The sequence below is a fragment of the Equus quagga genome, chromosome 17 (genome assembly GCF_021613505.1).
Source record: "Equus quagga isolate Etosha38 chromosome 17, UCLA_HA_Equagga_1.0, whole genome shotgun sequence".
Lineage (NCBI taxonomy): Eukaryota > Metazoa > Chordata > Mammalia > Perissodactyla > Equidae > Equus > Equus quagga.
Window position 1 is genome coordinate 56045006 of NC_060283.1, and position 22963 is coordinate 56067968.

General features: G+C 39.9%; 1 protein-coding gene across 4 annotated transcripts in view; it reads left to right on the forward strand.

The window, feature by feature from the left end:
- Positions 1-874: 874 nt before the first annotated feature.
- The window catches only part of ERBB4 (erb-b2 receptor tyrosine kinase 4), a 1114677-nt gene continuing 1092588 nt past the window's right edge, over positions 875-22963 (forward strand). For all 4 annotated transcript variants that reach the window (XM_046644934.1, XM_046644936.1, XM_046644933.1 and 1 more), the window contains exon 1: positions 875-1105. In XM_046644934.1, the coding sequence (XP_046500890.1) occupies positions 1024-1105 (82 nt within the window). In that variant the 5' untranslated portion in view covers positions 875-1023. The remainder of the gene's footprint in view (positions 1106-22963) is intronic.

Below are 22963 nucleotides of genomic sequence, written 5' to 3' on the forward strand. Positions count from 1 at the left end.
AAAGTCCAGTCTGTGGATGAGCACCGTAGGGCAATGAATCAAATGGTGACTTTCTTGTTTAAAAAAAATCTTTTCTGCAAGCACCCCTCCGGTGGTCCGCGCGCCGCGGGCCAGCTGTTCCGGGCCTCTGTTTCAGTCTGAGGCCTCGGTGAGCCCTGCAAATCCAGCTTCCCCCGCCCGCACCACCCAGCTCCGGCTCCCTGACAGGTGTTTTCCCAACTCCCGAGGCCCACGATTTTGGGGAGTGGCTGAGCCAATAAGATTTCCCTTTGAGGGGAAGGCGGGAGAGAGGGCGTGGCCAGTTGGGTCAGCGCGGGGGCGGGGCTTGCGCGGCCGAGCCGAGCCCGCCCGGCGGCGTGCGGGCGGCTTTATCCGCCCCCTCCACCTTTTTCCTCCCCGAGCCTTATTAATTTCTCTGTGGGGCTGCAGCTGGAGACCGCGGAGCGTTGGAAATGACGCTCGGAGCTTTAATTACCGCAGCCGCCGGACAAGTGTGAGGCAAGCTGACAGGAAAAAGAAGGCGAGGATCCGGGGAGAGGCAAAACGCTTTCCCCCTCCTCCCCTCCTACTTTGGACTGGAGGTGCAGGGAAACTGAAAAGGGAGCCGAACATAGCCCGGCTGGGGGAGAGGCCGGAAACCTACCGCCCCTTTGCAATCAACTTTTTTTGGAAACCTTTTTCCCCTTCCTTTCTACTGTGGACCAACCAGTGGGAGAGACAGAAAGTGAGGAGGGAGCGAGAAAGCGAAGGCTCACACGGGGAAATAGCTGCACAGTCTGGCCCGGAGCACCCGGCGCACACACTCGAGCACCCTCCCACTAGCGCGCACACTCTCCCCTCCCCGGGTCCCGGCCCTGGGCCCGCGGGCGCGGATCGGCCGTCGGCGCTCGGAGCCGGTCCCCCGCGCGCCGGTCCCCGCGCGCCCCCAGGCGCGCCTGGCTGAGGGCTCTCCTCCGCGTGCGCGAAAGGGGATATGCCATTTGGACATGTAATTGTCGGCACGGGATCTGAGACGTCCAAAAAATGAAGCTGGCGACAGGACTGTGGGTCTGGGTGAGCCTTCTCGTGGCGGCGGGGACCGTCCAGCCCAGCGCTTCTCAGTCAGGTGGGTCGCGGTTCCTTGTCGCGCTCCCGTGGTTGAACCCGCCGCCGTCGGCTTGGCCGCGGTGGTGGCGCCCTCGCCCCCTTCGCCCAGCCTGAGACCCGCTCGCCCCCCGGGAGCGGAGGGACCACAGCACCGGGGCCTCATCCTTGAGCTTTCGTTCGCCCCTGTCTCTGTCCTCAAACTTAACCTGTGTGTGTGCGTGTGTTTTGTGGATCGTGAAAAATCCCGCTCTGCGTCCCTGCCCCTTTTTTCTCCCTGTTGAAGCCCTTTCTTTCTGGAGCTTTTTCTGTGAGTCGAAGCGGGATCCCTGCTGGGCGCGCCTGTGGTGCGGGACGTGGGAGACCCAAAGCCCGCGTCGGAGGAGGCGGTCCTCTCCCGTCTGCGCGCCCCGCCGGGGCCGGGGACGGACGGACAGGGGTCCCGCGGCGGTGCCACTGAGCCGCTTAGGAAGGCTGTGAGGAGGGGACTCCGCGAGCGAGGCTTTGCACCTGTGTGTGCTGCCGGCAGCCACTGCGCCCCTAGTCGCCCGAGCCTCGCGGGGTCAGACCCGGCGTGAACCCAGCCTGGGCAGCTGGAGCGCGGGGAGCGGGCGGGCGCGCCTCGGCCCGGGGCCTGGAACTCTGGGCCTCCTCGGCCGGCGTCCCGGAGACCTCGCCCCATTGACGGGAGGGGAGCTGCTTTGCCTGCCTGACCCCTTAAAAAAAAAAAGAAAGGCTTGACATACTTGAGCCGGGAGTCCGGCCTTCCCGTCGGTTGCTGTGTTTGGCTCCAGGAAGAGTTCTTCCTGCAGTTCAACTTGCTATTGGCCGGAGTCCCTCCAACTTCTCTGTTTACTGCCCGGCGCGGCTGCCGAGCCGGCCCGGCGCGCGGATTGACTGAAGCCGAGGCGGGCGTGGCTGCGCCGTGCGCGCGGCCGCTGTTTGCGGGAGAGGTCGAGCGCCGGCGACCTGGACGGGCACAGGGCCGGCTGACCCCTGGGGAGGCAGCGCAGTGGGGCTGGTGCTCCGCGGCGCGCAGGGCTGATGACAGCACCTGCAGTGCGAGGGAGCTCAAAGTTTCTGACGCTTGAGTTTCCTGGGGATGAAAGTGGGACAGGAAAGGACGGAGGAGAACCGGGGTCTCCCGCGGCCAAGGGCGGCCTTTTGGAGAGCCGGAGAGATTTCCGGAACCTTCCGGGGCTGGTAGCGGGAGCGTGGGAGGCGGCTAAAGGAGATAAAGCCCCCGGCATTGGCGATGGGAGAGCTTTAGGCCGCCGGAGGGTGTCCTTCTGACCTCGCCAAGAAAACAGCGCGCTGTAGTTTCCCGCTCCGCCCCCGCCGCCGCCCCCTCCTTGCCTTGTAAATAACAAGTTACAATCATCGAGTCTTTCAAAATGACCTTCGAATGGCACAAAGCGCGCTGTCTGTACTGGCCGTTTGCACCCTCCCAATTACTCCGAAATTCTTCATGCGTACCAGGTCCCGCGTTCCAGCCACCTCCGGACATCACCAACACGGACTTGAGATTCCAAGCGGCCTCCTGGATACATCCCTTTTTATCTCCCTCCCCACGCCGAGTCCCTTCATATTTTCCCTCAATGGGTTGATTATGCACATTGACCCATTCAAAAGCGGTGGCCACTGACAGGCAGGCTTAGCCGGGAGGAATTTCTAGGAGGCGACCTACTGGGGGCTGTCTGGTTCGGCCTTAGCCGCTGGGGGACCCGGCTCCGAGTCCGCAGCAATTGGGTATTAACTGTGCGGCTCGTGGTTGAGCTATGCCGAAAAGCCCTTTTCAGAATTTCTGCAAGGAATGTAATCCAAATTAGTTCTGCAGCTGTCCCCTTCCTTGTCTCAGGCGACACCGCCTCGCGCCCTCGCTAGTCTCTTCTCGCTCCCCCCCCACCCCCCGCGAATTGTCAGACCCACAAGTGAGCCCATTTAGAGCGCGAGGATTAGCGTGCCATTGTTGTTCCGTGTGTGACTGTGTACTTGAAATTCTAGGGGCACAAAGGCGAGCCTTACTCGTTCAAAACACAAAGTGAGCTAGACGAAAGTGCCGCACAAAGACCTCTCGGCGCGTCCCGGTGTAACTGCAGCGCGCAAGCTAAGGTGATCCACTGGCACCTGGAAATGCCCTGGGACTTCTTTTTTCATCCTACCCCACCCCCACCCTGCGGCACCTGGCAGGGAAAGTTCTGCTGGTTTTAATGTAGCGCTTTTATAAAACCAAGTTACTGTCTGGTGTATGAGTGAGGCTTTGTGTGTGTGTGGCTGTGTTTGTGTGTCTGTATGTTCCCAAGTAAATACATATTGCGTGTCTCCCCTCTCGCGGTTAGCAGTCAGTAGCTGTTTGGAGGAGTTTGTTTTGGTCCAAATGAGAAATTAAGTGCGGATAAGTAAACTAAGCTGCCAGAGGGCGACAAGATGTTGAGTGAATTGCTTTTAGATGAAACAAATTAAGGAAACGAGGGAAGACAGTCTGCTGCTCGCATTATTAGACACGCTTGGAGTTCAGGGGAAAGTGGCACATTTTTGAAATGCTAATTTCTTAAGCAGCAGAAGGAATGCACCTTATTTACTGATCTCTGTGAACAGAATAAAATCTAAGGGGTTCCGTTGTATAGATCTAAGATATTTCTCAAAATAGTTGTAACGGAAGAGGACCTGTTTTTGTGTTTTCTCCTTTTGCTTGAAAAAAATCAGCTTTAGAGAAGGTGGTATTTTAGTAATTCTGAAGGACTTTGCCTGATTTCCAGTGATTCACTTTATGTATAAATACTATAGCCAAAGGTCCTTTATGTGATAATTATAAAACCTTTACCACCAAGAGGAATAATTCCAAAATTTCTGTCTGGCATGATTGAAAAATAATCAGTTACCTTTGTATTGGAATAAAATATAGAGTAGTATTGAACTGATACCCTTAACAAACATTGATACTTATGTGATGAACAAGTTCAGTTTCCATTTCTTATTTGCAGATAACTTGGTTCTGCTTTTCATCCTATAAAGGAGCATACATTTTTCCTATATATCATGCCTCCAAACTTAGAGTTTTTTACATTTGAGAAGAAAAAGGTGATTAAGACTTAGTTAAATATATTTTCAAAACCCATCAATCCTCTTTCCTACACATGCTTGCTGTAAGCACACCCGTGGGTACACTCTTTTCTTTTTTCTCTTAATTTTGAAATTCTTATATATGTCAAAGGGGCCTTTTTAAAGAAGATATTTTTTCCTTCAGAATGCTTCTTAATAAATTTATACCTATTACTGTAACTATAAAACACTTGAAAATATTATAATATGGACTGTTATGATAAAATTGAATGACTAGTTGTATCATGATCCCTTGTATTCTGATTTTTTCTCTTAAACCAAACTGCTTTTATTTATTTTAATTATGCATGCATAGAAAGCCAAATTTTTTGAAAATCAAGGCACTGACTGCTTTATATATATTTTCATTTAGTCACTGGAAATGTGTCTTAATTAAGAAATTGCATTAGAATATTTACCAGGGCACGCACTTCATGGAACAGCTACGTATCTTTAACCTGAACACAGTAAGTTTGCATTGGCTGATTTTTAGAGTTTGCATTCATTTGAGGGAAAATCATATTTCCTCCTTAAAGTGGATTCAAATATTTAGTATTCATGAGCTTTCATTCCTTTGGTTCTTAAATAGAAGCACTATTTATCATCTGTCTTCTGCATTCACCCTTTCCATTACTATGGGTTTTTTCTTTACATCTTATATATTCACATGTGTAATTTTAATAAATAATATTTTCTCCTCCATCACTAAGGGTATTCTCTTTGTGTGTGTCTTTAGCAGCAAGCTGCCACTCAGCCTCTGCAGGAGTCCTCTGAGTCAGTTTTCATTCTTTCTTTCTGATAAATCTGATATGGCTGGTTGGCCGGACAATCGCCAGCCATTCCATTGCTCAGATTTATTCCTGAAAGAAAATAAAAAGGCATCGATCCGAGATCACTAGCACGTCTCAAAAGCCCAGACTCCAAGGCCAAATCATTCTACAGAGAAGTCCATTTTTCCCTTTCTCTCTTCCTCTTTTCCCCTCTTGACCAAGAAGGAAGGAGGACTACTGCCATTTAAAAAATGCTGGGAGTGCAAGGAATTGTGCTCTTTCTTAAATATTCTCTGCACCCTTGTGATTAGAGCCACCTTGAGATTAATGACTCTGTAAGAGGCACATTTTAGACAATAAATCGAATTAGGATGCCTTAAATACTACAGTGCTTCAAAGTGGTGTCATCTTTATATTATTTCAAGCCGGTTATTACAAAAATGTAAGATATATTAAAAATAGCAAACAAGTTTTTGCTTTATTTTACTGTGTTTTGCTGCTGTTGGATATCCATGTGTAGTTTGTAAATGCCTAAAACATAAATGAGGCAAATGATCAAAAAAGATGTTCTGTTACCTGCAAACTTGTTGGCACTTGCTGTTTGATTTCACCCTTTTAAGAGATACTGCTTTAAGAGATGTTAATATTTATATTGAAATTAGCTTATACATGTTCAAGACTACAGCCATTCTACAGAAATTGTCAAGCATTTTCCATTGTTACCTTTTACAGCGATCTAATGAGGATGTATGCAGGGTAGAATTTAATCATATTATAGAGTTTTCTTCAGGTTATATCGTTTTAGCAATAGACTACTGTGTTACATTTGACCATATGAAACCAGACTGCATCTTTTATCTAATACTCATTTTCTGAATTATTATAAATATTGGGCAGTTGAGTAAAACCTTACTTTTCATTCATTCTAATATAGCTACTGACTGAAGTTTATAGTTTATAATGACAAATAGTCCCTTAATTTTACCTTTTTTTTAAAATTAAAAGATCTGAAACTGTAGCTTTTCTACTTAATTTGAAGGCGACTTTGCCCAATTTGTGATGAAGTGTGATGCAGGACATAGCCGGGTGGTTTGAATCAGGATTTCTATGTGGTGGGGACAAGGCCTCCGATTTCTTTTCAATGTCTTGAGCAACTCACTTCATGTCTTTGTGACTTGGTTTGTGGGCCTGAAGGGGAAATGCATGTCATGTGCCCTCTATTTCTCCGCTATATAGCAGTTTTCTGAAAAATGGCTTTAAAATCTTCTCATAACAAGTTAATTGATATATTTAAAACATGTACACGTATGTTAATAAACATAATTTCAACTTTCTAGCAGACCATTGCTGTCAGAAGAGCACCTGTCTAAGTGATATGAAAGGTTATTTACTCTAAAGCATTTGTATTTGAAGACTATTTCTCAGAAATGTTACTTTTCAGGATTGTTCCATGGTCTCTTTAAATTTCATTGTATATGGCTTTTTTCTTTTTCTGAGTTGTTGATAATTCTGACATGTTTATTAAATAAATTGACCTATTTTCCAATGCTTTAATCAAAGCTTTAAAACCACTTTCTTGTTTTTGTATTTGACACTAAAAGTGGTGCTATTTGTTCTCATTTTTTTAAGGAGAAAGAGAACTGTCTCACTTTTATGACATGGAGGTGAAATATATTATAAGGCTATTTTGGGCCTAGTTCTAAAGTCGTTTTTGAGCATGTGGTAATTGTTTTCTAGTTATTTCCATTTTGAATAAGTGATTGCTCTGCAGGCCTGCTGCTCTGCACAACTCCAGGGGGCAGCAGCCACACAGAATGTACTGGGAGTGGTGCTTTCCTAGGCAGAGGGTAGTGACACAGCTGCCCCGCTGGTTGTGATGCTACAGAACAAAGCCCCAGAATAAAAGTTAGGAGAATTGGGTTCGGGTCTTACAATCATTTTCTGTGTGATCTTGGGTTTTTTTTTTTTTTTTTTAAGATTTTATTTTTTCCTTTTGCTCCCTAAAGCCCCCCGGTACATAGTTGTATATTCTTCGTTGTGGGTCCTTCTAGTTGTGGCATGTGGGATGCTGCCTCAACGTGGTTTGATGAGCAGTGCCATGTCCGCGCCCAGGATTCGAACCAACGAAACACTGGGCCGCCTGCAGCGCAGCGCGCGAACTTAACCACTTGGCCACGGGGCCAGCCCCAATCTTGGGTTTTTTTAATGATTCGTTAGATAGAAAAAGGATCTGCAGATTTTTTAGAAAAAGAAATCCATTGGGTTTTCCATTATTTTTGTAAGTAGAACTGTTTTTTCATGTGAATTCACCTGTGTGGCCCTGGTGTCTAAAGCAGGGAAAAGAGAGAAGGAGAGCGTGTGTTGAAGCTGCAGCCAGAAGCCTGCTCTGTGCCCCGACTTTGGCCCCTACTTTCCTTCCTCTCTCTTCTCTACTCTGCTGCCCTGACTTGGCGGAAATCCAGCACTGTTTAGGAACCACTGATCTAGTCCTGTCCTCTCATTTTTTAAGTGAGGAGATTCGTAGCACAGGAAGTTAAGTGGTATAAGTTAATTGGCAGCTCCTGATACCAGGATCATTTTCTTTAATATACACAGAAGTACTTGAAAAGTTGCAGACACTTAAGAAAAAAAGAAAGAAATACAAAGTTGTGTTGTTTTGAAAGAGAATTGCAAAATTGAAGTGGAAGCAAATGGATTGGAACCATGGTCCTAATTATCAGATGGTGAAGTTCTTTGCAAGGGGAAGACTGTGGATCATCATCATCTTTAATTTATATTTAGGAAGTAATCATTGATTGCATTTATAACTGAAAGCACATTAAGATTAAAGAAATAGAGCAACTTTGTTAAGGCATAGTTCTGTAAGAGGATCTGTTTACCTGGTAGGACCTATTCTGGACATAGAATTTTGACCCTAAAAGTCAGGTAAGAGTTGCTCACACTAGTATCTGTATATGACAGCACCTTCAAGAGTTGCTTTTATGTGGGACTTTATGGAGATGATCAGCTAGAGAATGATTCTTTCTCCATTCTGTATTAAGTAATATCCATGCTTAAATAAAATGGATTATGAAGAACAAACAGTGCGTTCCTTATCACCAATTAGTTGGTGAGGACCTTTAACTGGCAAATCCATGGGAATACTTCAGATTCATCCATGCCCATCCTTGGACCCAAGGGTCTTTATCTTTTCCACTGTCTATGCTGGGCCCTCTTCTTTCTTCAGACCCCTGCTAAGATCACAGTTATATTCTTTGCACAAGTGCATAAACTAAGATTTAAGTACTAAGACTTTATAAATTTATTTCTGTGGCACATTTGCTTCCCCCTAGTTGCCTTCTGCAAGATGCTGCCTCTGGACTTTGTGACTTTGCAATGTTGTTGATTTAACCTTAACACTCTAGTTGTCGCTGACTTCCTTCAAGCCGCCAGAGCTTTCTCAGACATCATGGGCATTCTCATGACAGCATTCTCATGGGCCGTAGTGACAGAAAGGAGGTTTGAAACTTGTTCTGGCAGGAAGAGTCACTTCCTGTTAGGAATTTGAGATGAAAATGAACCCCCTGTAAACATTAACGTGGACACCATGAAACTTCCTTTGCAACGTCATTAAACTTCTCCCTTGAGAGGTAGCTCAAGATCATTACTGTTAATCATCTTACTTCAGGGATTACTGAAGCATACTAAACACCAATAAGAATATGCAAGACTCAGTTTCTGAATCCAGGGAGTTAAAGCAATAGTAATCAAGGCTGTATGAATGTTCTTATATATGTCATTTGGAACGTAGTCTAAAGGTGTTTAAAGAGAGGAAAATGAATGGCGCAGTAAACACTCATTTATTTTCCAAAAGGATGAGACTTGTAAATAATCAGTTTCATCTACTACATCTTTACTACTTTTCTGACCTTTACTTAGGTATGGTCCCATAGACATCTGGTATAGGGGGACATCCAGGTTTTAAGCCTTTAGGACACAAGTGGGGATTGTAAACCTGCTTTCAAAAGATGCGTCTGCTGGCCTTCTATGGTCTGCTGAGGATATCTCGTGGCTGGTTAGGACTGAAAAAACTGGCAGCAGATTCTCCAGGTTCTGTGACTATATCTGCCATGGTTATAGCTCCAGTAATAAGTTGTGCAAATCCTGTGTTCCAGGATGGGTCCCAATCTCTAGCAGGGTGATACCTAATTGAGGTCATGGATGGCAGTGACTTGCTTTAGGCAAACTCTTCTTCTTTTACTAAAATCTTTGTCATTATTTCCTATTCTTCCCTGTGGGTTTAGAGAATATGAGTTTCTTTCTATAGTGACCTATGAAAACCAAATAAAATTAAAACAGAATAATATTTCTTTTAGGCACTCACTTTTATTTTTAGGAGTTCCTTTTGTCTGATCATTTTGTCTAGAACTAGAGAAGTTAAACAAGTTCTTGGTGTTTCTTAAGGAAATTTGATTGCATGGCTTATTAAACTCTATTTCCTCAGATTTTTATTGACCTCATCTAGTCCTTAAGAGCCTCAGAGCAGGGATATTGCAAGATCCTCTTTACTGGCCCCCTTGTTCAATGTCCTCTTACCTCCAAGACTTCCTTCTTGTCACTGCCAGATGACTATTTCTAATATAATACTTTTATTATCCTAGTTTCTATTCAGAAGCCTTCAGTGGATTCCCGTTATAAAGTTCAAAGCCTTCTAAAATTGTCTTCAGTTTCCTTTTTAATTCAGTCTTGAGTTTCTTAAGATGTATTCTGTCTAAGCACCAGACTGACCTAGTCAGTGTTCCATGACTGTGTTTGCTGGTGTCTCTGCTTTTGCCGGGTCCTTTCCCTGCATTCATGGCTCGCTTGGTGCCTCACCTGTCCAAACAGTTGGATCTTTTCAGTTCTACGTTAAATCATGCCTCCTCATTACGTCTTCCTTCACTAACTGCCCTAGCCTACAATCCTTATCTATGCCGCTTCCCTGGGATTTCATCTTAAAACCATACTGTAGTTTTAACTTTTTAAGAGCAAGAGTTTTTATTCCCTGTAGAGACTAATGTGGTACCATATACATCTTTAAAAATACTTTTTAAATGAAAGAATAACATACATTTGCTAAAACAATTTTAAGCTCATTCATGGATGGTGATTATTTGTAATTAAGCCATATAGTGCACAAAGTAAGCTATTCTAAAAACATAATTATAGAATTGTTAATAATAGCTTTTAGGCATGTTTGCCCTGGGAATTTCTTTAGTTGCTTTCTTGAACTTCCTAGGGTATTTCTTTCAATGGAGTCTTTCCAAGAGTATATCTTTTGTCCCCATTCCCATTTTTAGAGTCTGCTCATAATATGGTACAAAGTATTTCTGTTGGTTTTATTTTTGGTGAGTTAAATATATGTGAATACCATTCTTAAATACGTAAGTGTTTTGTAGTCCACTATTTTTCTGTGGCCATCATATTGCAATTTCTTACTTAACTCCCATTTAAAAATTTTAATCAGTTTAAGCAATAAGCATGTACTGACCCATCCTGACCATGTCAGGAACTGAGGATCACATAGAAGAAGCTCAAGATACTAAGTTTCCCCTTTCTTTTAAAAAAGGATAGACAAGGCAAATAAAACACAATACAAAAAAATATGTTATTAAGTGATGTTCCATACTTTTTGGGAGGAATGTTTGCCTCCAGAGAAGTGCTAGTAAGTATTTTGTGAAAAATGAATTCCAGACAGAATGTGGCATTTTCTATTCCTAGATATATATGATAATACAACTTTGTTATAACTAAGATTTCTCAATATCTTAAAATAGACAACTAGACATATGCCTACAATTTTAAAAGGATCCTATTAAGGAAACACTTGCAGCATAACTGAACTGAGAGGTGACTGGGCTTCTCTTAGTTGCTCTTTCAGATGATTCACTCTGCATTCTGAAAATTTGTGAAATGAGTATAGTCTTTATAGAATCAGATGCTACCAGTGAAAATGCTCTTCCAGACATTTCTTCTCAGGTTACCAGATTCTAAGAAATGGTCAGCCTTTCTGGGTCACTGCTGTGGCCTAATTTACCTTAATTTACAGTGGTCTGAAAGAGTTAATATAACTTTCAAACTTACCTAACAGTCTGCCGAGTAATCTACTAATGAGAGAATCGGGCATGGAAACATGAGTGCCTCTCTCTGAAGTTAGAACTTTCCTGATTGTTTTTCTTCCAAGAATCCCTGAAAAGAAAGTTTGAATCAGGGATTCTTGTTCCTACTTTGTAGATGAGGAAATAGAGATAGAAAGAAGTAGTGTGTCAGGGGGAAGCCTGCCTGGTGCGTCAGTCCGGTACAGTTACGTGTGTGCTCCGTCCTGAGAGCCTCTGCCTGCTGCTCCTCAGCCTCTCGCCTGCCTTCTCCCCGCGGGAGGAGCCAGTGGTGCCTCCTCCACCCTCGCTGCCCTACTGTGCTAGAGAGGGATCTCTAGCATAGCAGATCCTCTGCCTTCAGGCCAACAGCTCTTTTTACTCTCCCTGTAGCCACTTGAAGAAACATGTCCAATAAATCCGTCAGTTAAGGAGTCCTCCTTTGGGTTACTCTGTATTTCTCCTCCTCCATTATATTCTCCAGAGTTCTTTCTTTGTACTGTGGATGTTAAGGAAACCATCATATACGCCTTATCTTCTTGAGAAAACTTCAAAGTAGGGGCATATCCAAGGTTTGGGGACCTACGTTTATACAGTTTGGGGAACCTCTTTAAAAGAAACCTGGAAATAGAAATATAAATTAAGTAGTACTGAGCCTTGGGAGGCACCAATGCAAGAGCAGGACTCCAAAGCTGAGGCTTTAAAAAAAATTACAGTAAATCTGCCTATGTTTGAAAAGTATACATTTAGGAAATAATATTACCCCTCTTTTACTGTGAATTTTGGCTGTAATTATATAATTTTTTATTGCTTTTTTTCTACTGCATGTAGTTAGTGGCCACTATTAATGCAGAAGAATGCATTGCTTCAAGAAAAGAAAATTATCCTATGGAATAAAATCACACTGTAAAACCCTTCAGTATATCTTTGGATGATATAATGTACTATGTAGAGATAATTTTCAGAATATTTTCTCTCTAAATATGAACATGCCTAATCCAGGTATATATCCATTTTCTTGACGTATTTTTAAAATGGGTCATGTAATACTGTCTCTTATGCGATTCTGTAGTTTATAATGGTTGGGTGTGATTTAAGGAAGCTTGCCAGTTTGGGTATATATAAACACTGTATTACTAAGGCCCCACCCTATGAAATACAGCTCATCGAAATTTTAATCATTTGTTATTTAGCATGGATAAAAATCTGTCCTTGTCTTTACCCTCTGGGTTAAATGTGACCATTTTAACTACAATAGACATTTTTGCAAGCTATGAATGAAACAATGCATCTAAATTAAAATCAAGACTCAGCTCAGATATTTGGTAATATTTTAATATATTGACACATTTAGGTAATAATAAAAGAATTAGTATTTCAAGTCACACTTTTACTATGCAAAAATATCAGCTAAACAGTTAATAATATTTCCCAGTTGTTTTAACTTCAAATTTAGCAGCCCCACTGTCCCTGGTGATATATCGAAACCTCAAAAAGGGTACATGGAATTAATGGAAACTGAAGTGATTTGTATTCAGATATAATTCTTTAGTGGCCCTTTTCTCTCTCTCTCCTTTTTTTTGTAAGTACAGGATGAAATTTGAAAGTATAAAAAGCTTTGAGATAAATTGAAATAGACAAAACATTTTAGGCAACTGTTGGTGAAAGGGACATTTATTATTTTTTCTGTACTTACTATATTGCTTGTGGCCAGAATTAGCACACCATGAGCCAGAGAAAGAGATAACACGAACAGAATGGCACGCAGCTAATTTTGTTTAGCAAATTTAGATCTGATACATGCTATTTCACTCCTACAAACTGACTCAGTCACTCTTTGAAAGGTACAGATGAAGTTTGTCTCCCACAGTCTAACAGCTTTCACTCAATATTTATAGGCTATATAAAAATAAATTTCTATAAGTACCATATTTCTCACTGGCAGAACAAGCACTGTGAAGGTAGATTTATTAATGAGAAAAAAGGAAAAACAAAATCATTTCAATTGTTCCAAGTATGCAGAAAATAAATATATCAAAATATCCAAAATATTTGTTTCAAGGACATATATAGTGGGCTTTTGGTATTCAAGGATTTTGACTACTTGTGAGTGAATCAGAAGTCGCATTATTTTATGGTAATTTTGTGATTGAGTCTGGTGTGTGGTTAGATGCATATTCTGGAACTAGTTATTCATCTGCTATAGAAACCAACAGGATGGGATCCACTGTACTTATCAGGAAGTGGCTATAAAACAGAACAAACAAAAAACCCAAACCTTGGTCCTTGTAAAAAAGTGCCATTGTCCAAGAGAAGAAATTTTAGTGAAATTTCTAAATGAGGCAAACTTGTGTGAAAGAATGTCACAAAATATGTAACACTTGATGGAAACGTGAGTGTAGAAAAAGTCAGTAATTTGTACAATAATATCCGTATTTGGGAATATCTTAAGAAACATTCCTAAAAGTCTTTTCTAGCTGTGTGAGTTGCAAGGTCTCTAAAGAATTATGATGTTATTTATATATCTGCTAGAGCTTCATCATGGCTCAAGACTACATTCTCCATAATCAAACTCACTGTAGAGAATAATTCTCATATTCATGAATTGTTCATCTCATCATATCCAGTGGTTATTTCAAGGTTAATTTTTTCAGACAGCTTCTCTCTTGATTAAAGTCTGTAGTAATTGTATATGTGCTGGTATAGCACATGAAGATTTTAAACTAAAGACATCTTTGATTTCATACCAAGTCAAGATCAAATGCTTTTCAATGCTTCCTACTCAAATATATGAAAAAATAACTTCAATGTTTGTTTTTTATTTCTACTGAGAATATGGGGATTTTGGTTTGGCATTTTCAAAACCCTGTAAACCGCTATGTCCTTTAAGGGTATGAGCAACACCGTATATATCATTACCGGGACTATTATTCAAGTGCTGTCTTCCTTACAATTTTACTGATTGTTGAAATATTTTCTTACCTGATTCGCTTTCCCAGATCTCTTCCCTGGAACTCCTCTGTCAGATTTTTCCAGGTGAGACAACTAAAGAATTAATACCTGAATCCATAATGGACTTCAGATCTCGGCTCTGGCATATGCCATGATCCTTTCTGATATGCCTTTGCCATAGTCACTAAATGTTGTGAATGTCGCTCTTACACATAAGGAAAATTTTGCCATAAAATATTTTAAAGTAATAGGAATATAAAGAGTATCATACTAACTTTGCCACAATGAAGTATTAGCCAGCTTGAAGAAGGCACGTTTCTAAGTTAAGTGTATGACAGCATAGGTGTCTTTTTATGTGACTTGAAGTTTGAAAAGAAATGGTTTAAAAAGGATAGACAACGTGTCATGGGTTCACATATTGAATTAGCCTAGGAGAGAATTACATAGGTGAGGCAGGCCAAAGGACTCCCGTAAAGCAGATGCTATGAGTTTTCCTGCAAGTAGATGCAGATGCTACTGTGTCATATGTGTCTATAAACTGGGTTGCTGAAGAATCACAACAATTTGAATTTGTGATTCCCGTAATCTATGTGATAATAGCCATGTGACATGCTAATATTATTAATCAGAATGAACAGTTATCTGGCAATGTGTCACTGTCCCCTGTGTGTGTATTGTCACTTAAGACATGGGACTATCCCTCGAGGGTACCACACATGCTCTTTTCATTTGTGGTAGGTGAGGAAAAGAAAGCATCCGATTTAAAACTTATTTTTTACACATTAAAGTGTAATATTGTGAAAGTAATTGTGAGTATCAGCTTAATTATGATATTCTTGGTAACTTAGATTTGGACGTGTGATTTATTTTTTTGCAAAGACAACTATATTACAACGGAATAATGGAGTGCCATTTCATTTGAAGAATGATTAAAGAAAGATGTAGATGCCAAGCATGGAAAGAGGAGGCTTGGGAAGGGGGCATGATAACTATCTTCAAAAGTTGGAGGGCTGCTACATATAAGAGGGATTAGCACTGTTCTGTGTAGCCTTGGAGAACAGAAACATTAACAGCTGTTTGAAATTGTAAGGCGTCAGATTTCGGTTGCACGCCATCAAGGAGTTTCTCACAGTGAGAGCTTCCCAAAGCTGGCATGGGCTGTCCTGGGACCTGGTGAGTTCCTTCATGTGTGGGGTGGTAAGCTCTGATTTAACCTCTTCTATGATGATGAGGAATGAATGAGGCAGCTGAGGAACAACTGCTCAGTGATGTTGGCGGTGGGGATTGGGCTCTGTGACTTCTGAGGACGCTTCCCACCCTCAGGGTTTGTCACAAGCACACCATGCCCAAATATCCTTTCCTGGTCTCTGAAAAATAGAGGCAAAGAACTCGATGTCTCTGTGGCTAGGATTCCCGTCCAAATGCTTTTTGCCATCCTACTGATCTTCATAGATGGGTGGATTTGTGAAGGCTGTTTAAGGTTGTTTTTCTTAAATATAAAATATTTTGCTCTTATTTTTTTCTCGAGAGTCTTTATATTAGATATTCACACCTCCAGTCCAATGTACTATGACAAATAAATCATTCTTAATTTTAAAACTACACAATGAAGAATAAAAATATACAGGCTTGAAAATACATTTATTTCATTGTGCTCCTGGGTTTAGGTCAGCAGGTATTTATAAGATTGGCTCTAACTAAACCAGTGGGAGAAATATATGGGAAGGTGGGGACATAGGCAGAGCAGGAAGTTAGAAAACTGGGCCTCCAGTTGGGAGGGGAGGGGAAAGTATTGAGAAATAACAGCCAAAGAGAAGCATTTCCTAAAGGGACTGAAAAATCAAAAAGATAAAAAGATGAAGGCACATGTGCATGCCCCAGTTACAAATAAAGTAGACCTTTATTAGTCCGCTTTGGCAGTATTTAACTTCAAGGCCTTTGACATTTCAATCTCTTTTACTTTTGGATCTACACTGTAAGACACACACTAAGTAAAATGTTTTGCTTTTGTGTGTGTAGTCATTCTTTTAACATTCTTTTAGATTCTCTTGATATGAAAACTGCATTCCTGTCGTATACTACCATCTGCCTTAAGTCTTTCTGATTTACCGCCTCTCCTCCCTGTCTGCAGTCTGTATCCATTTTAATGCGTCTTCTCTGCCAAACACTGTGAGTGTGCTGGTACCCTTACACATCACCTCCAGTATTCCCTAAAACCTGCACGGCTGGTGGTGTTACCTCCATTCTGTAGATCAGGAAACTGAGGCTCAGAATTATATAACTGACGTAGATCACAGAGCCCCTTCTTAACAGAGGCAATATTGTAGCAATCCACTTGGCTCTTTTTGGCTATGCTTTAGACTAAGATTTGGGTTATCTATCTTCAAGAGGCAGTGAGTGAAGATAACCCAATCAACAAAAAATAAGTCTTTCTCAAGCTTTTATCCAGCCTTGGTCCTTTTCATTACCTTTTTGTCTTAGTTTCTGTATCCCTTCCTCATCTCACCTCTGTGTAGATTATTCTGAATGCTTACTTCTCTCCAGAGCTCCGAGCCTTCCTGTTGCTGCTGCCAGCTGGGTATGGCTAGTTGGACAGACCACAGTGTCTCCAACTCAAGCTGTCCAACATTTTACTTTTCTCTTTTCAAAATTTAATGTGCTTTTCTTAATTGGTATCCATTTCTATAAAACACAAATTAATTCTTCATTTCTAAAAAGGCAAGAAATCATAATATCTAATATTTATTAAAGGTCTACAGTGTTAGGAAGTGTGCTAAGTACTTCTCATACAATATCTCATCTAATCTTCACAACATGGACACGACTTTCCTTATTTTATAGGCAATGAAACAGAAGCTTAGGGAGATTGAATAATTTGCCAAATAGCACACACCTGTGCAGGTGGCAAATCATTTATGCCTCAGCTCCTAACTGTTAATTTCACATGGGCCAAATATCAATATTTTACATATGAAAATAAGCTAAAATCTCTGAAAAGGATGTTGGACAACATAGATTAATTAATTCCTGATTTTAGGCCATTAACAATTATTTTATTTGATATCATAATATTTATTAATAACCAGGTATATTTGTGAATATGCCAAACTTGGAAACAGGATCAAGTATATTAACAATATATGCTACTTTTCTATTGTCACATTATAATTTCATTATAATTCACATTATAATTTATAATACTTCAAATAGAGTAACCAGTTTACTTTTTAAAATTTGTAATATGAAGTAAAATATTTCAGAGTCAAAGTAGAGGTTGAATAGAGGGATTTGAGAATTAAATAGCCCAGGTTTGACTCTTCATCATGGAAAGATGGGTTAGTTACTTAAGCTTTTTAAGCTTCAATTTTCTCCTCTAGAAACGGCATCTAACAGTAGTATCGACCTCATAGTTGTGTGGATTAAATAAGATACTATATGTCAAACAGTATCAGTCACTTAGCGAATGCTCAGTAAGTGTTAATTATATTATGTATTCTATGGTGTTATTATTAGTACTGTGATCATAAGCTAAGGCAGTTAAAGGCAAAAAAGAAGCATCAGATGTTTAAAGTTCCAAATGCTGAATATGAGAAGACCATGGACTTTCCCTTTCTCCTCATTTGAATTTAAGTTCTGTGTCCTGTGTTTGTAGTGCAGTTTTGGTTTGCAGAATCGCTCTATGTGTGAGCAGGCATGAGCGCTGTAAGTGGACTGTTTGGGGAAGAATTTGGCTCTCTCTGAGGGGCAGTTTTCTCAAAGCATTTTTCCTTCATATTCTGTTTTTATAGTTTTGGTATTAAAAAAAGAGCTTAGAGAGACAGTTTTGTTCCAGAGATTTATGTTTACCTGGCAAACTCAAATCCTCTGTCCTTTCATCCTTATTGTTTTTTAAAGCGCCTTCAAGAGAAAATGGTTTTTAATCAAATTCATGAGATAACTTTTTATGTTACGTTTTATAGGCATTTAAACTTTTCAAGATAGGGCACAACTAATATAATGTATGACTGAATGTAGTTTTGGGAAAATTTCTGCACGCTAGAGCAGAATCTTCAAGATCTCTATACAAATACTGCACAGATTTTGCCATGCAGGCAATGGTCCGTAAATTGTTGTGATTAATACATGCTTTCCCTATATCGTGGTTTTTACATGTTTATTTAGAAGATTAAGGGATCAGGTAAAGGCTATTCATGTTATCGTAAAGTTTTTAATTCACAGAACTGTACCAATAGTGCTCATTCTCTGATTAACATTGGAGTGCCTCAAAACTTTACATGCTGAAAAAAAGTATTACTAATGGGAAGGGCAATTTTTGCTCCTCTGAAGTTGACTGCTTGCTTTCTTGCAACAATCTCAACCTCCCTACAGCCAGTGAATTAGATCAAGAAAATAGTTACTTTTCCTATTTACCAGTCTAGAAACTTTCAAGGATGCTGTGAATTGCTCATTTTTGCAAAAAAGAATATATATATATATATTTATTTAGGCTATTATCTTTAGACTGAGAGACAGATAGGATTTTGGTTCACAAGCTCCATCACATGTCATTATCTTATTTAGCTGACAGCTGGTACTTTAGAATAATATGGGCAGTGGGTATGTGTGAGTAAGTTTCTATCAGAGTTTCTGAGAAAGTATGTATTGTATGTTTGTATTCATATATACAAACTATGAATTGTACCCTTGAAATGTAGCAGTTGAATTACTACAAATTTTAGATGGGAGAATAGTAAACCCAACAGAAGAATTGTGTCATGCCAATACCTTCTTAAATTTTAAATCTGTTTTTAGATGCTGGTGTTTACCTTGACTGGGATCAAGATATCATGTAGCTACAATTATACTTTTTACTTAAACGGAGACCAATAAACTGGATTATTAAACCATAATCCAAGTCTATACCTGTGATTTTCCTCCATTGATTTTATTATTTATCATTAATATGACATTCTCTTTAATGTATGGTTGATCACAAATTTAGAGGACAAAAGTGTTATCTGCATAATTGAATAGAAAGACATTTTAAAAGATATTTATCCAATTAAGATGTCCTGATACATTTTAAATGAAGATACTATGAGCAGATTAGACTCTGAGAAAGCATTCCATAAATGACAATAGTTGTTACTATGGTAACCCTTAACCAGGTACTTGGTGATGTAATTTGGATTAGTCCTATTCTACAGTGAGGGTGGTGAGGTAATGGAAATGAGAGTAATTAACATTCAAGGTTTGAGTTTAAAGAAAGACGATATGCTGAGTTGATGAGAGAAGCAGGGATATTGAACAGGGTAAATTAGACTGCTAGAGATGAAATGACCACCACATAACATCCAGCCAGTCTCTCCTTCCTTTATCTCACTCCATGCTGCCTTTGTTTTAGATTCTGTTGTCCTCCACCCCTGAGTGGTTCTAATTGCATCCATGAATCAGGAACCAACTCATTTTACTCTTACAAAGCGGTCTTAATCTTCCTCTGCCAGTCAATATCCTACTTAAAAGCCAGTCTCGACAGTGCCTTTCCCACTAGAAAGGGCAGTCAGTTTCGTTACTAGTTTTGACTTTCTTATTTAAAATACACCATTATGATTTTAAAGTACTATGGTATTTGTTAGGGATCCATGTATTTATGAACTAACACCCTGCCCCGACCCCTACCACAGATGTCAAAGCAGTTTCCTCTCCTCTACTCGTGCGGTTGGAGGCATTTGCCACGATTCTCCGCGTCAGTCATTTCCTTTGGCTGTGATTTCATAATCTTAATGTGTGTGTAGCACTTCGGATTTTTAACTTTTATTTTGTTTTATTTTGAATCATTTTGTAGACTTATTTCATTTTTGCAAATATACTAAAGTGACTTATCTGGGGAAATATCTGCCTGAAATGAATACAGCTTAAAAGCAGAAAATTATTGATTTTTAAAATGAATTATTTTCCTCAGATTTCAGTGAGGCCAATTTCCCATAGCTATTTTATTTACTCTTTATCATTTCATGCAGAAGCTTGAATATCACTGAGGCCACTATTACCATCAATATATTCCTGAAAAAGAATCTGATGACTTTCAATTTTTCCAAAAAGAGAGTTGGGAAGTTGTATGTATTTTTTGATCAGATTTTGGTATATCTGTATTACATAAAACTCCTTGTAACTCATAGTTTAAATCACACTTCTAATAATAATAAGATCTTAAATGATTCCAATTAAGTAGAATTTATTGTACCTTAAAAAAAATCAGGATAAATGATCCGTACTACATTTGTTATTAAGAAGAAGGATGGCAAGCTTTTCTGGATTTATTTGCACTTTGAGAAATAAAGTTTAGGAAAACAGTTTAGGTTTTGTAGGTTTTTCATTTTTCCTGACTAGAAATCTTGATTAGGAGCATATTTATGATTATGATTCTGGGAACACACAAGAATGGCAGCAGTGGTAGTCCCAAATAACTATTTTCAGAGGGGGTTATAAACAGCTGTCCCTTTGGACTGTGATCCCTATTTGGAATAGTCCCAGGGCTTGTGAAAGAAATCTTCTCCAGGATTATTGCCTGACATGCAGCTATTCATGTCCTCAGACCTTGCGTTCACCCCCACCCCTCCCCATCTCTGTTTCTCCAGCAGGAGTTGGATGGGGAGTTTGGAGGCTGGGACGCCAGGTACGAGCTTAGCATGGCAGTTCACTTTTGCCCGTTCACCTTCCTACTCCTATATTTCAACTATGCGCAAGTTCATTTAATAACTTGAGCTGTCTAGTCTTAAAACTATTTGGAAATTACTAAGTATAAGAGGATTGCCAAAGTTGTCCTTCACAACGAGGATCAAAATTTTCCCTAGCAGGGGCTTATAGTGCCAAAAATGGTTGATTTTTACACAAATGTTTTGCGTCTTAGCGGTTTCATGCATCACTGTGATTCTCAGCACACTTTGTTATGCTCTGTAGTTTTCACAAGTATGCAAATGTTTGAAGTATATTTAGTATCCCTGATGCTATTAAAAGTCCAGTTATTTCCCAAGATTTTTATGTGGGTCTTCAGAAATTCTGAGTGGAAATTATGTAATTCTTAATTGAGAAATAACATTTATTCTTAAATATAATTTTCATTGACGGCATTATGGAGGAAGAACTAATTGGTGTCATATCTACGGTTGAGATCAGAGACAATAACTAGAATTACATTTTCTAAGATTATTTTTCTGGGCATGGACTCTCTTTGTCCCTTGAAAATTGCAAGCTGACATGTACTTATCTAGCAAATCAATTCCTTATCAATTAATTTATTAGTGCATTAGGCTGATTTATGGTCCAAGTAAGTCTATGATATTGTCACCAAAAACTATACATTAAATACATATATGCAATGTATATATCTCATAGCTGAGAACAATGAAGACAGCATAGGTATTCACAATTAATGGTACACTTTGAAGTTTGCTAAGTTTTGTCCATATTGGAATAATGTGTTTTTACAGGGTGAAAATCGAAACAGCCACACACTGTAGGATTGTGTTATGTTTTCTTTCATACAGTGTGCAGCGTTTTAATTCTTATAATAACAGCGTTGCTCAGTTTGCCAGCAGGAGGCCCCTCAAAGCAAGATGATGCCTCTCGGTTGGCAGATTTCTGTATAAATAAATAACACTCTGCACATTCCTTTCAACTACCCGAGTAAGTGAGATAATGCTATATAACTTTTTTTTTTCATTTAAAAAATAGCTGTATTATGTCAGTGACCTGTAATAAATAGCACTGCAAGGAGAAGTGACAGCCTCATTCACCTTGCATCCATGCAGAAATAACTGAGCTCTATTTCCATGGCTGGAGAGAGAAGAAAGAAGAGAATGAAAGAAAAGAACTGACCTTGGATTGCAGTCACTCTCATGCTAACAAGGAGTTTACACTGACTATTTTTACTGCATTGAATTTACCACTCAACACACTGCAAATAACCCCTTGTACTCTAAGCATTTGGATAGCCATTGATAATAATGGTGTGGTGGATATACAGTAAACCGTCTGTGCCATTTCCCTAAACTTTTCTGTTAACTTTTCATCAATCGGCAAAATACTGTACTGAAAAAATTTTATTGATTGAACATAATGTTGCAGTGATTACGAATATAGCTTTTGGACAAGGATGGCAATGTATGTTTAAGCTTTTCTAATTCAAGACGTGACAATAACATCTCCTTCACATTGTCCTCTACTCTCTGTAAAAAATGCCATTAAATATAAACATTGAAATGTTTAATGTAAAGGAAAAGTAAACCATATGCTATGGAACAAACTAAAACTAAGACCTTTAAATTCTTTCTTGATGAAAATTTTAAAAGATTTAGTAATTTTGAATTTTCAACTGTGATTCACAAACATTAAGGTATTCTAAGACTTTCAGTAGATGTTATTCAGAGAATATAGAAAGATTTGCAGTGTGGACCTGAAATTAAGGCCTCTCCTCAGACTCACCTTGCACTGAAACGTATGGAAGTCGTGCAAATGCACTGCAGTGGGATTCGGCCCATTTCACAAACTCTGCCTCATCATCCCTTACCCAGCACCTCACAGGCATGCGCAGCAGTGGGGTCAGGCAGCCTGACGTTCAAAGACAAAGACCAAGAATATTTGGCCCTGGCTCCACAATTAGATTATTTCAATCTTCATAGAAAGGACTATGGGATTTAATATATTTGCCATGTACAAAAGAGCATCAGTAGTAGCAACACTTCAGATGCTCAGAACCTCTGGGTGATTTTGTAAATCAACACGGATAAATTCAGCACCCTCTCCTGAGGTTGGAGATTATTTTAAATACGTTTGAATGTTTGTTTTGTTTCTAATATATGTGCAAGTTGGAATTGTTTGTAGGAAGAATTGTTAAAATGACTTTTCGCAGATATTTTATTTTACGGAAGATAGATTTAAGACTCAGAGAAGTTATTTGCCTAA